The 13,398-nt window shown below is 35.2% G+C and overlaps 2 protein-coding genes across 3 annotated transcripts in view; one reads left to right on the top strand and one right to left on the bottom strand.

The window, feature by feature from the left end:
- Positions 1-1,184: 1,184 nt before the first annotated feature.
- On the top strand, positions 1,185-11,496 carry fzr1b (fizzy/cell division cycle 20 related 1b). 2 transcript variants are annotated; one of them, XM_016526658.1, is made up of 15 exons: positions 1,185-1,263; positions 1,842-2,010; positions 3,030-3,131; positions 3,258-3,321; positions 4,351-4,478; positions 4,648-4,724; positions 5,584-5,689; positions 6,566-6,643; positions 6,739-6,804; positions 6,888-6,990; positions 7,159-7,340; positions 8,148-8,381; positions 8,458-8,562; positions 10,785-10,877; positions 10,963-11,496. In XM_016526658.1, exons 2-15 carry the CDS (start codon positions 1,912-1,914, stop codon positions 11,002-11,004), a joined length of 1,479 nt encoding a protein of 492 aa, XP_016382144.1. In that variant the 5' UTR covers positions 1,185-1,263; positions 1,842-1,911; the 3' UTR covers positions 11,005-11,496. The 2 variants fall into 2 exon arrangements, with proteins under 2 accessions (XP_016382144.1, XP_016382145.1); XM_016526659.1 differs by having other exon boundaries at positions 1,842-1,986.
- Positions 11,497-12,182: 686 nt separating this feature from the next.
- Positions 12,183-13,398, bottom strand: part of ipo13a (importin 13a) — a 12,403-nt gene continuing 11,187 nt past the window's right edge. The window contains exons 16-17 of the mRNA XM_016526670.1: positions 12,614-12,795; positions 12,183-12,520 (exon numbers count right to left, since the gene is read on the bottom strand). Of these exons, the coding sequence (XP_016382156.1) occupies positions 12,424-12,520; positions 12,614-12,795 (279 nt within the window). The 3' untranslated portion in view covers positions 12,183-12,423. The remainder of the gene's footprint in view (positions 12,521-12,613; positions 12,796-13,398) is intronic.

The following is a 13,398-nucleotide window of genomic DNA, read 5'->3' on the forward strand; positions in this document are numbered from 1 at the left end:
GAGAGGATCTAAAATAGGGAAGGGCTAATGAGGAATGAATGGCAACAGGTGTGACAGAAAACACAAAAGAGAATTAAGGATAACGAGTGGGAGGGGAAAAACACCACACAGACAGCGGAGCACATGGTGAGCTGTCAAAACAAAACCCATGTGCTCGGAGACCAAGCACACAGACACAGAAAAACAAAACACAGCAGATCAGACCGAAGTCATGACAAACATGGCGTAATGTATTAAGATGCTATTAAAATATCAAATTAAATATACAATTTATTAATATAATGAATATGTATATAGTGGCAACACGCACGATTTGTGTTGATTGCAAGTGGCGATTGCAAGTGACTTCGTAATTTAGTTTCTTTTTTTTTGTCTTCACCACCTGGCTACTGTTGTAAAATGTTGAGAGATTCAAACAAAAAGTAATCAATAAATAGAACAAAATAAAGTGTCTGAGAGTGCAAGCCTGAGAATGCACGTCTGAAAGTGCAAGGCTGCAGCTACCTCTTGCAGTGGGAACTGCTTCTTTACATTTTGTCACATGACCACCCAGCAGATGTCGCATTTCTACAACTGATGTTCAGAGGCAAGCAGTTCCTGTGTGGGAACAGAGTCTTGCTATAATACCATTCATAATATTGATAATATTTTAGAACAAATCATCTTTACTGATAACCTTTTTTAAATTACATCCCCTTAATAATTCCAAATGGCAAAAAATGTCACCATTAAAGACTTTTTTCTCCAAAAAGTTTATTATTATTATTATTATTATTATTACTTTTTTACTTTAAGGTGTATTCAAGTTATTGTCTAAATTAATTGCATGCAATGCATTAGAATTTATTTAAAAATCTAATTAGATAATATTAGAAATATATATCATACATGAGTTTACTAATCACACATTAGTCATGAAGGATTCATCTGTAATCTGTGCTGTTGGTTTCTGACATTATAATGCAGGATTATCACTGCTCTGACAGCGCCACGCTGCGCCTCCTGTGGTAGTGAGCGGAAGTACACTCTCACAGCTGATTTGCTCGCCATCTTGACATGAACATAAACATTGATGCCCTCTGCTCAATGATCACACCATTATCTCTAAACACCGAAAAATTGTCAACACGTTACCGAAACAGCCTTAATACTCTGTTGCAGCGTCGGGAAAACACGAACTAAGTTAGATGTTTAGGAAATCATTGCGCACGTAGCTGAACATACATGTCAGTAGAATGTGGGTTTCCTGAGCACTTGGTTAAGGTAAGATTATTCTCTTTACTAATACGAGGCTTAAAGGTCTCCTATATTTATTAAACTCATAAAAACGTGGTTATCCTGTCATATCATTGGATGTTAAGCTTCCTTTAGCTCAGCGCTGCTAGCGAGCTGCCATGGCAACTGATTACATACGCTTGTTTACAACCCTCCTGCTGGCATTAATGCGCTCCTTCCTCTATTAACACTTGGTCTTTAAAAAAAAAAAAAAAAGACCACGAATTACTTATAAAACGTGTGCTTTTGGATTTCTAATATGGTTAATGTAATGTTATACTTATTATCTAGCAGATAATACTCCGGTTATAATTTTTTTTGGGTGTGGAAAAAAAACAGATCAAAATACAGTTAATGTGGTAATCAAAAGGTGATTAACTGATATATAGAAATGACAGACGTTTTACTGAAGGGAAGAACTTTGTGGGAGATGTTTCAGCATGTGACAATATTATAGGTATGTTGGCTTGACATCTACTGACAGCTGTCACTTGAGCAGATATTAAGTAAAATATTATGAGTATAGTGTTATTCAATAATGGATACATCTGTTTTTTTTATTGTAGGGATGGGAGACCTGGAAGGACCCCCATCTGCTGACTGAGGGAGAGAGTCTTACTGTGGATCACAGTAGAAATGGACCAGGACTATGAAAGACGCCTGTTAAGGCAAATCAACCACCAGAACGTCCCAGAGGGCCACCCATCCAAGGCAAGCACAAAAAGATCCTTAGAGGTCTGTTTATCCTGTAACTGATGGCCATTTGACATTGCTTAGCTTTGTGAGGATAAAAAAATATAGCCATATTTCTAACCATATGTGACCCTGGACCACAAAAGCAGTCTTAAGTCGCTGAGGTATATTTGTAGCAATAGCCAAAAATACATTGTATGGGTCAAAATTATTTTATGCCAAAAATCATTAGGACATTAAGTAAAGATCATGTTCCATGAATCTTGTTCCTACTGTAAATATATCAAAACTTAATTTTTGATTAGTAATATGCATTGCTAAGAACTTCATTTGGACAACTTTAAAGGCGATTTTCTCAATATTTTGATTTTCTTGCACCCTTAGATTCCAGATTTTCAAATAGTTGTATCTCAGCCAAATATTGTCAAATTCTAACAAACCATATATCAATGGAAAGCTTATTTATTCAGCTTTCAGATTATGTATAGATCTCAATTTCGAAAAATTGACCCTTATGACTGGTTTTGTGGTCCAGGGTCACATATACAGTAAACACATTCTTGTGTCAAACATGTCAGTGCAAGCAGTTTATTAACATACAATTTTAATTTGAATAATTAGATTAGCATTTATTATTTAATGTATTAGCTAATAATTGTAAAAAATCTACTTGTATTGTAAGGGACAAAAAAAAAATATCACAGTTATATACTATTATCTAGTTCAAGTTGTTCCAAACCCGTATGACTTTTCTCCTTCTGTTGAACACAAAAGAAGATATTTTGAAGAATGTTAGTAATGGTTTTAAGTCCCACTGACGTCTATAGAATGGACAAAAAACTACTATGGAAGTAAATGGGATCCAAAACTGTTTGGTTACCAACATTCTTCAAAATATCATCTTTTGTGTTCCACAGAGGGAGAAAAGTCATACAGGTTTAGAATGACACTGGGGTGAGTAAATGATGACAGAAGTTTCATTTTTGAGTGGACTATCCCTTTAAAGAGGCAGAAATGTAAATATTGCATATGATGATTGTCTGTTTGCGCTGTGTGTGCAGTCAGGGTATGCAGCGTGCAGTCCGGTTACTGTGAAATCAGGAGACAGATTCATCCCCACACGTGCTGGCAGCAACTGGAGCATAAACTTCCACTATGCCAATGTGAGTTACCATTCATCTGAAGTGTTTACACTCATCCATTGTAAAGAAGAATGATCGATTAAAGCCAGTATATTAATGTCATTTCACCACTAAAAATTCACTTGATATTTGTATGTTCGTTTGCAGGAGAACTGTTGGTCACCCAATCAGAATCAGCGGGCGAAGGATGCTAGTACAGACACAGGGAAAGGTGAAGTCATTCTGCATCTTCTTGTACATGCCCTCATTTTTTCCACAGTGAACAGATAAATATACAAACACTACCATTCAAAAGTTTAGGGTTGGTAAGATTTTTCTGGGTGAAGCTGTGATACTTCTTTTAGGATTCTTTCAAGAATAGAAATTCAGACGAGCAGCATGGATTTGAAACAGAATTTGTTTTTAACAATATAAAAGTGTTTACTGTCACTTTTGATCATTTTGAGTATATATATATATATTATATATATAAATTTTAGTTTTTATTTATGTTTTTAATAGAAGCCTCTTTTGCTCACTAAGGCTGTTTATTTGATCCAAAGCATGAATTTGAAACAGAATTTTTTTTAACAATATAAAAGTGTTTACTGTCACTTTTGATCATTTTGAGTATATATATATATATTATATATATACATTTTTGTTTTTATTTATGTTTTTAATAGAAGCCTCTTTTGCTCACTAAGGCTGTTTATTTGATCCAAATACAACAAAAAACATTAATATTGTTAAATATTTTTGCGATTTAAAATAACTGTTTTCTATTTGAATACATTTTAAATGCAATTTATTTCTGTGAAGCAAAGCTGAATTTTCAGCATCATTACTCCAGTCTTCAGTGTCACATTATCCTCCAGAAATCATTCTAATATGCTGATTTGCAAGAAACACTTCTCATTATTATAGTAGTGCATAATTTCTTTTCAGGGTTTTTTAATGAATAGAAAGTTCAAAAGAACAGCATTTATTTCAAATAGAACAATTTTGTAACTTTATACACTACAATTCAAAAGTTTGGGGTCAGTAAGATGTTTTTTTTGTTTTTGGTAAGAAATTAAAGAAAAATACTTTTATTCAGCAAGGATGCATTAAAGACATTTATAGTGTTTATAAAGCTTTCTATTTCAGCTAAAAACTGTTAGGGAAAAAAAGCAGTGTTCGATGTTTATTGGCACACTAAAGCAAAAGATATACATATTAAAATGAAAAATATATCAAAACAAATGATTGTGCTTTCCAGATGCTGTGGCGTATGCTGCACTGCTGAGGAACGAGCTGTTGGGAGCAGGAATCGAAACCGTGCCTGATCCACACACAGATGATCGTCGTAACGCCATCCTCACACAGGACACACACAGCCTCTTCAGGGTGAGCCCACTCAACACACCGTAACGTTTACATGACAGATCCATGTGAGATTCACTCTCATATAACAAGCTCTCTGGAGAAACGTAATGCTTTCTGCTCTTTTATACACCAGCTCGTTCTCACATTTTATTATATTGTATTAGACTCTTGTTTTTCTTGTGTCTCTCAGTACACCATCCACACAAAGAGAGTGCCTTTTGACAATGAAATCTCCCCCTATTCCCTCTCTCCTCTCAGTGACAAAAGGTATCGTTTCTCTGTAATCTCTGCATGAATTCAAAATATAACTGATCATTTGTTAATTTATTGTGTGCACTGCAAAACATCTTGATCAAACATGATACATTTACTTGTTTATAAAAAACGAATTAAGGGTCACACTTTATTTTAAGGTCCAATTCTCGCCATTAACAAACCATTAACTACGACTTTTGCCTCAATAAACTCCTAATTTGCTGCTTATTAATAGTTAGTTAGTAAAGTAGTTGTTAAGTTTAGGTATTGGGTAGGATTAGGGATGTAGAATATGGTCATGCAGAATATGTGCTTTATAATACTAATAAACAGCCAATATCTTAATAATAGACATGCTAATAATAAGCAACTAGTTAATAGTGAGAATTGGTCCGTATACTAAAGTGTTACCGAATTAAGCTGATTTTTCTCAATCCTTTTGACAAATACAGATATTTTTTATTATAAAAGAAGACCAAAATATAGAGCCCCACACATGACATGCAAAGAAAAAGATATTGTCACAACAAATGAAGAATTTGTTCCCAAGACTCGGTGAAGATGTAGTTATGATTTCATTAAATTAAATCAAGGGAACAAATCAGTACAACGTGGATCTGATTTAACTAAAATGAGGGAATTGATTAATAAAACGTGGCCACAAATTAGTTGTGAGAAAAACAAATCCTCAGTTTATGTCCATAATATCTATTTTTTTCTCCTGTATATTGTGTGCAGGTCTCCATACAAAAATAATGATTTTTTAATGAAATTGTTTTTCTTATAGCACATAAAAACATGACATTTTTGTACATTATTAATTGTATCCATATATTATTCATGTCTGATTTTTTTATTTTTGCATCTGCAGTCACAAACTATTGCGTTCACCCCGAAAGCCAGCACGCAAGATTTCCAAGATCCCATTCAAGGTTCTTGATGCCCCAGAGTTGCAGGATGACTTCTACCTCAACCTGGTACACTTCGTTTACAGATATTTTTACACGTCTAAATATTAAATAATGGAAAGAGAGTACATTATTATTACTTTATTTTTGCGATAATGACCAGCTGACTGTAAGAAATTGGTTTCCTTGGACTGCAGTTATACAGTTTACAATTATACAGTCTAGCGGTCATTACACAAAAATATTAAACTGTAGAATGTCACAATTGACCAGTCATAAGTATTTCAGAGAACCATGTAAAATAATATAACACTTCTTTTTATATTTAAAATTTTGATCATTTAAAATTCCATAATATATAATATAATATAATATAATATAATATAATATAATATAATATAATATAGTATAATATAATATGATATTATATTATATTATACTATACTATACTATACTATACTATACCTTGGCCACAAAACCAGTCATAAGGGTCAATAATTTTTTGAAATTGAGATTTATACATCATCTGAAAGCTGAATAAATACGCTTTCCATTTTCCATTTCCAACTATTTGAAAATCTGGAATCTGAGAGTGCAAAAAAATCCAAATTTGAGAAAATCGGCTTTAAAGCTGTACAAATAAAGTTCTTATTTATTTCATATATTTACGGTAGGAAATTTAATAAATATCTTCTTGGAACATGATCTTTACTTTATATCCTAATGATTTTTGGCATAAAAGAAAAATGGATAATTTTGTCCCATACCATTGTATTGTTGGTTATTGCTACAAATATACCCGTGCTACTTATGACTGCTTTTGTGCTCCAGGGTCACATATAATATAATATAATAAATATAATATAATTAATTTAATATGCATTTCTTTTATACAAAGGATGTTAACATTTGCAGTGTCATTTGATTGAAAACGTTTGTGAACAGGTGGACTGGTCAGCTGGAAATCTCTTGAGTGTTGGTTTGGGGGCCTGTGTTTACCTGTGGAGTGCCTGTACCAGTCAGGTAAGAGACAAACTATAAGGACAAACAGCTACAGATGTAATCTGATGTGATTGTCAGTATTGAGCGTTTCATTTTACACTTATGAACTTACACAGGTGACGCGGTTGTGTGACTTATCAGTGGATGGTGACTCCGTTACATCAGTGTGTTGGAATGAGAGGGTCAGCTCAAACCTCTTATTTATATGAATATTTCTCATTTGTGATTGTTCAGGGTAATATTTTCGTCTTTGTTGTTCATTCAGGGAAGTTTGGTGGCTGTAGGGACCCATAAAGGATTTGTCCAGATTTGGGACGCGGCTGGAGGGAGGAAGCTGACCAGTTTGGAGGGACATTCAGCACGCGTAGGTTTGTGTCACGCTAAAATCACTCCCTTGAAATGTTTGCTGGTTTTAATCACTCTCTGAGCAATTTAGCAGATTTGTTTTCACTAAGTAAATTATACTCTCCATCAAGAACAAATCATCTTCATATAACCGGGGCGGTTTCAGTCTCACCTTCTCTGCTCTCTCTCAGGAGCGCTTGCGTGGAATGGAGAGCAGCTGTCGTCGGGTAGCCGGGACAGAGTGATTCTGCAGAGGGATGTGAGGACACCTCCTCCTGTGGAGAGACGCCTCCAGGGCCACAGGCAGGAAGTGTGCGGCCTCAAGTGGTCACCTGACCACCAGCACCTCGCCTCTGGAGGGAACGATAACAAGGTTAGAGCGTCATATTAGCAGAAGGAATGAACAATCCCTTTCAGTTGGCTGAGAACATAGTCCGTATATGTTGCGTTCATTCTTTTTGTGATTTAATACTGAAAGCAGCCTTTCTCGTTTTTCAGTTTTCAAAGAAATAACGAAAAAACTAAATATTTTCAAGGAATAGTTCACCCGAAAATGAAAGTAACTAAAAATTTACTCTTCAGGCCATCCAAGATGTAGATGACTTTGTTTCTTCATTGGAACAGATTTGGAGAAATGTAGCATTGCGTCACTTGCTCATCAATGGATGCTCTGCAGTGAATGGGTGCCGTCAGAATGAGAGTCCAAACAGCTGATAAAAACACCACAATAATCCAAAGCGAATCCACACCACTCCAGTCCATCATTTTTTGTTATTGTGGACACTTTTATGTTTTATCAAATCCAATAACAGTTAATATTTCCCAAGTATACCAATTGGAAATAGTGTAGAGAGACACTGTGCATAGTGTAAACTGCCAAAAATTGGCTTGATATTTTTTTATTTTTAAGTTCAGGTGAATGAATAAACAGCTTGAATATTTGATTTCCACATGTGGAACTTCTGTCTTCAGTTGAAATTTTGCTTTTGAAAGTTGCTTTCAATATTAACTTAAAAGAATGAATGAACAGAACGTACACAGATGATTTTAGAGTACTGATTTCTGTTTTGTTGATAAGAACCCAATTGAGTCTTTTTTTACAAATTGAAAAATAACTAATTAAAGTTTGGTCTAAATAGCATGTCACTCCCGGTGTGTTTTTCTCTGCTGCTGCTGTTAGTTACTGGTGTGGAACAGCTCCAGTCTGCTCCCCGTGCAGCAGTACAGCGATCATCTGGCCGCTGTGAAGGCCATCGCCTGGTCTCCTCACCAGCACGGCCTGCTGGCCTCCGGAGGGGGAACGGCGGACCGCTGCCTTCGCTTCTGGAACACTCTGACCGGACAGGCGTTACAGAGTACCGACACCGGCTCACAGGTCTGCAACCTGGCCTGGTCCAAACACGCCAATGAGCTGGTAAGACAAGCACCTACACTCACAGTCAAATCAAATGCTTTTACCCGTACTGACTTACACCATTGATGTCCACCAGGTCAGCACACACGGCTACTCCCAGAACCAGATCCTGGTGTGGAAATACCCATCACTCACCCAGGTGGCCAAGCTCACAGGACATTCATACCGAGTGCTCTACTTGGTAAGAGTTTTTCGGATCTACTGTTTATACATACCATGGCTTGAACACTTTGTTATGATGAGCATGTTTATAGTTTCTGAATTAAAATTCAAAATCTCAGGGTAAGGCAACTGTCCTATGGAAGCCCGTTTCCGCCACTGAATAAAAAATAAAAAAAAAGGTTATTGCGACTTTTTATCTCACAATTCTGACTTTTTTTCACAGAATTGTGAGATATAAATCCGCAATTGCGAGTTATAAAGTCAGAATTGTGGGATATATTCTGACTTTTGTGTCGCAATTCTGACTTTTTTTTTCTCGCAATTGCGAGTTTATATCTCGCAATTCTGACTTTTTCTCGCAATTCTGACTTTTGTTCTCAGAATTGCGACTTTTTATCTCACAATTCTGACTTTATAACTCGCAATTGCATGTTATAAAGTCAGAATTGCGAGAAAAAAAGTCAGAATTGTGAGTTTGTATCACGCAATTATGAGAAATAGTAAGAATAGTGAGATAAAAAGTCGCAATTACCTTTTGTATTTTTTTATTCAGTGGCGGACACGGGCTTCCATACTGTCCTGATATCATAATGAAGAAAAAAAAGATTTGTTAAAAGAATGAAATTCTTGAAAAGAAAACCGTATTAAGTAGTTTGGCATAACATTTTAACAAAAGTGTTATTACAAGTTAATAATGTTTAGAGAAAGGTTTACACAAGTTTTAGAATATAACGTTGTGGACACTCATGTATTCAAGGTAAAGGAATATTTGTTTTTGCTTTTTACTTAAAGGGGTCATATGATGCGATTTCAAGTTTTCCTTTCTCTTTGGAGTGTTACAAGCTCTTGGTGCATAAAGAAGATCTGTAAAGTTGCAAAGACTAAAGTCTCAAATCCAAACCGTATTAAGTAGTTTGGCATAACATTTTAACAAAAGTGTTATTACAAGTTAATAATGTTTAGAGAAAGGTTTACACAAGTTTTAGAATATAACGTTGTGGACACTCATGTATTCAAGGTAAAGGAATATTTGTTTTTGCTTTTTACTTAAAGGGGTCATATGATGCGATTTCAAGTTTTCCTTTCTCTTTGGAGTGTTACAAGCTCTTGGTGCATAAAGAAGATCTGTAAAGTTGCAAAGACTAAAGTCTCAAATCCAAAGAGATATTCTTTATAAAAGTTAAGAGTCAGCCACACCTACCTAAAACGGCCAATCAGAGCAGACTGCGCTTGTCAAAGGAGGGGGCTTTGTTGAAAACGACGTGTTTGAGAGAGACGGGGCATAGAGGACCTACAATAATGTACAGTATTTGAAAAATAATGTGTTTTTTGAACATTAAAGCATGTCAACATATTCTGTTACACCAAATACACAAAATAAATGATCTTTAAAATAGCATCATATGACCCCTTTAATGGTTACACCACATGATATTTTTAGAGCCATTAAACTTCCTGAATAAACTATTTTAAAATCAACATTCCCAGTGATGGGAGAAATGAAGCTTTTTGAAGCTCTGAATCAACTGAAACAGTTGCTTCATAAAACGATTCACTGTTTCGAAGAGCTTGTAAATGCAACAAAAACTGATTACAAATGTTTTCAAAGTGTAACCTATTAAATGTATTCTACAAATAATTACATACAAAATTATTTGTTATAAGGCAAGGCTTGGCAAATTAAAAGCAATTAAGTTACAGAAAAGTTTTAAAATTCATTAAATCGAAATAAAATGATCCTGCATTATAAAACTAACCTGAGATCAGTTAAAAACCATTAGACACTTGTTTAGGGGTTCACCAGATCTAATGGCGAACTCTCAACATTTTTAAATGTTTCGAAACCAAAGTTCAAAACAGTATGACGTTATGAATCCCAGTTTTCTTAAAGTCACATGACATGCCAAGTTTGATACAAGCTCCAAACCTTTGTCAAACCATTCAGTCCATATGAAACCAACAAAAATACAAAGAGTTCATCCTTTTTGTCATTATGGACACTTAGTTTTATCAAAATGAATAACATTTTCCAAGTGTGCCATTATGAAAGCTCACTATATAGCTCAGAGAGACACTGTGGATGGTGTAAACGGCAATACTATCCAGAAGGTATGGTTGTCTCTGGATCTGATTTTTAATGAAGTACAAATGACCGGCAAAGACAAAGAGTAATCACATCTTCGATGTGTAATTGAATAATGTGAAGACACACATGCTGAGGATGTGTCTGGTTGTGTACAGGCGGTGTCTCCAGATGGCGAGGCCATCGTAACAGGAGCAGGAGACGAGACGCTGAGGTTCTGGAATGTCTTCAGCAAAACACGCTGCACCAAGGTCAGGATGGAGTCTTACATTCGGACGTGCAGCTCGTGCTGCATCTTTCTGTGCGTCTTTCACATTTTTTGTCTTCTGTCTCCAGGAATCCAAATCAGTGTTGAACCTGTTCACCAGGATACGGTAATTCACATCCAATCACGTGAACGAATGAAAGCCTTGAACTCACTCTGTTCTGTGTCCTTGCATCAACTCTAGACCCTCCGACAGAGAGAGACCCCAGCACTTCCTTCACGCTGACTTTTTTACTCCGCATATATCTGTTTTATCTTGTAAAATTGAGTGAGGGCTCGTTGTTTATGTTAAGATTCAGTCCGTTCTTCTTATTGTACATTGTGGATGTCCAAACAGATGTGCTATTGTATAAGTAGAAGTATTAATAGAGAAATGAATCTATATGACCTATATTGTCATTATCATGACTGTCAGACATGAGGTTAAAATGAAATGGCTTGTTATGGAAATGTCAATATTTTATATGTGTGTATCAAAACAGATCATGATATCCGTGAGAAATAAATACACTTAACACTAATCCTGCTGCTTTTTATGACAAACGGACAAAATTATGTATTTACTGTATGTCTAGCAATACTGTATGTACATTTCCGTTCAAAAGATTGGGGTACGTTTTTTTTTTTTTTAATAAATGAATACTTTTATTAATCAAGGATGCATTAAATTGATCAAATGTGACGGTAAGTTTTAATGTTACAAAAGATTTCTGTTTTTAAACAAATGCTGTTCTTTCGAACTTTCTATTCACTATTCCAGAAAAATATGAAGCAGCACAACTGTTTTCAACACTTATAATAATAATGCTACTCAAGCAGCAAATCTGCATATTAGAATGATTTCTGAAGGTTCATTTGACACTGAAGACTGGAGTAATGATGCTGAAAATTCAGCTTTGCCAGCACAGGAATAAATTACATTTTAAAATATATTTAAAAAAGAAAACAGCTATTTACATTTTAATAATATTTCACGTTCTACCGTATTATGATCAAATAAATGCAACCTTGGTGAGCATAAGAGACTTGTTTCAAAAACAACAGAAAAATCTTAGCAAAGCCAACTTTCAAACTTTTTGTATTGTAAATATGAGATGTATTCAAGATGTAAAAGCTTAAAGTTTCACTGAAAACTGAAAAAACACACAAAACCGCTTGCAAAGCTCCACAGGTTTCCACAGAACTGGAAAAACCACCATTCATAAAAATCTACAAATGTATAAGACTTGCATAACCTAACTAATGTTTAGCAATGTTCATGTTAAAACAAATAAGAAAAAATAGGGATATATTCTTTGAAAACAAAAATGATTTTTTTTTTTTGTGGTGAAATCAGTGCTGTTGTGGTGTTTACAGAAGATGTGATAAGATGACAAAAATAATATCCAATTATTTCAATCATTCAGATTGCTTTTTCAATCATAACCCGTTAACAATATGACTTGATTGTATTCAAAACAGTGCACTGGTTCTTTTGACCCCACAATACTAAAGCAATGACGACTCCACTCTGGATCTTGTATGGAGAGTGTTTAGTAGTTCGCTGCATACTCGGTACCTTGTAGTCCTCGACTCAACAAAGCAAACTCTTTCACAATGTCCTTCATCCGTCGCTTACTCACTTGTTCCCTGTGTGGACAGTTGAAAAGAAGAAACACATTTTTATAAAGTGCAGAGTTCATGGGTGGTGTTCTGGTGTTAATGTTAATGTCATGGTTCTACCTGAGGATCTGCTGGCAGAAGTGTTCTTTGTGCTCAGTGGTGAGATGTGAGCTGGGGAAGCCAGGGGGCAGAAGAGCCTCTCTGAGCCACACAGACAGCATGCTGGGACAGTTACGACTCGCTGAAAACAAGACTTCTGCAAAGTGCTCTGCCAGACTGCGTGGAGACTGACCCCCAATGGCCTGCATTCACAATGATATTGGTCAATATATATCTAGTATTTTATGGCTGCATATTCCTGTAGGAAGTAAATGTTCCTAAAACACTCCCATCAATAATTTTACACACAATTAAAAAGCCTGCACTGAAATACACAAGTGATTTATAAGATAATGGACTGAATATTCTATATTTCAGGTTGGTGAGTGACATTTTAGACATTTTTGCACTGCAAATGAAATTACTTGGAAATAGGGCTGTCAAAATGGCTGAAAAACTAAATTAGAATTTTGTACTTAAATATCAAATTTCTAATTTAAAATGCATAATTTCAGTTAGGGTGAAGAAAAGCTTTTGGCTTCCCTCCTGAGGCCACAAGAGGGCGCATCGAGCAAAATATTACTAATGCACGTTTATTCAAAGCATAAGATAACATGACTATCTGTGAAAAAAGTGCATAATGTTTAAAATAATGTTTATAAACCATTATAATTAATTAAGTTGCTTAAACAACTAACAAAACAGCATCATGTCTGTATGCATAGTTTAATACAAAGGGCCGAAAGCCAATCACACTGAGTACATTTATCATTTAAAAACATGAGATGCAGTGGGATGGGGAAAAA

Source organism: Sinocyclocheilus rhinocerous, unplaced genomic scaffold, assembly GCF_001515625.1.
Source record: "Sinocyclocheilus rhinocerous isolate Xijiao unplaced genomic scaffold, SAMN03320098_v1.1 scaffold2138, whole genome shotgun sequence".
Classification (NCBI taxonomy): domain Eukaryota; kingdom Metazoa; phylum Chordata; class Actinopteri; order Cypriniformes; family Cyprinidae; genus Sinocyclocheilus; species Sinocyclocheilus rhinocerous.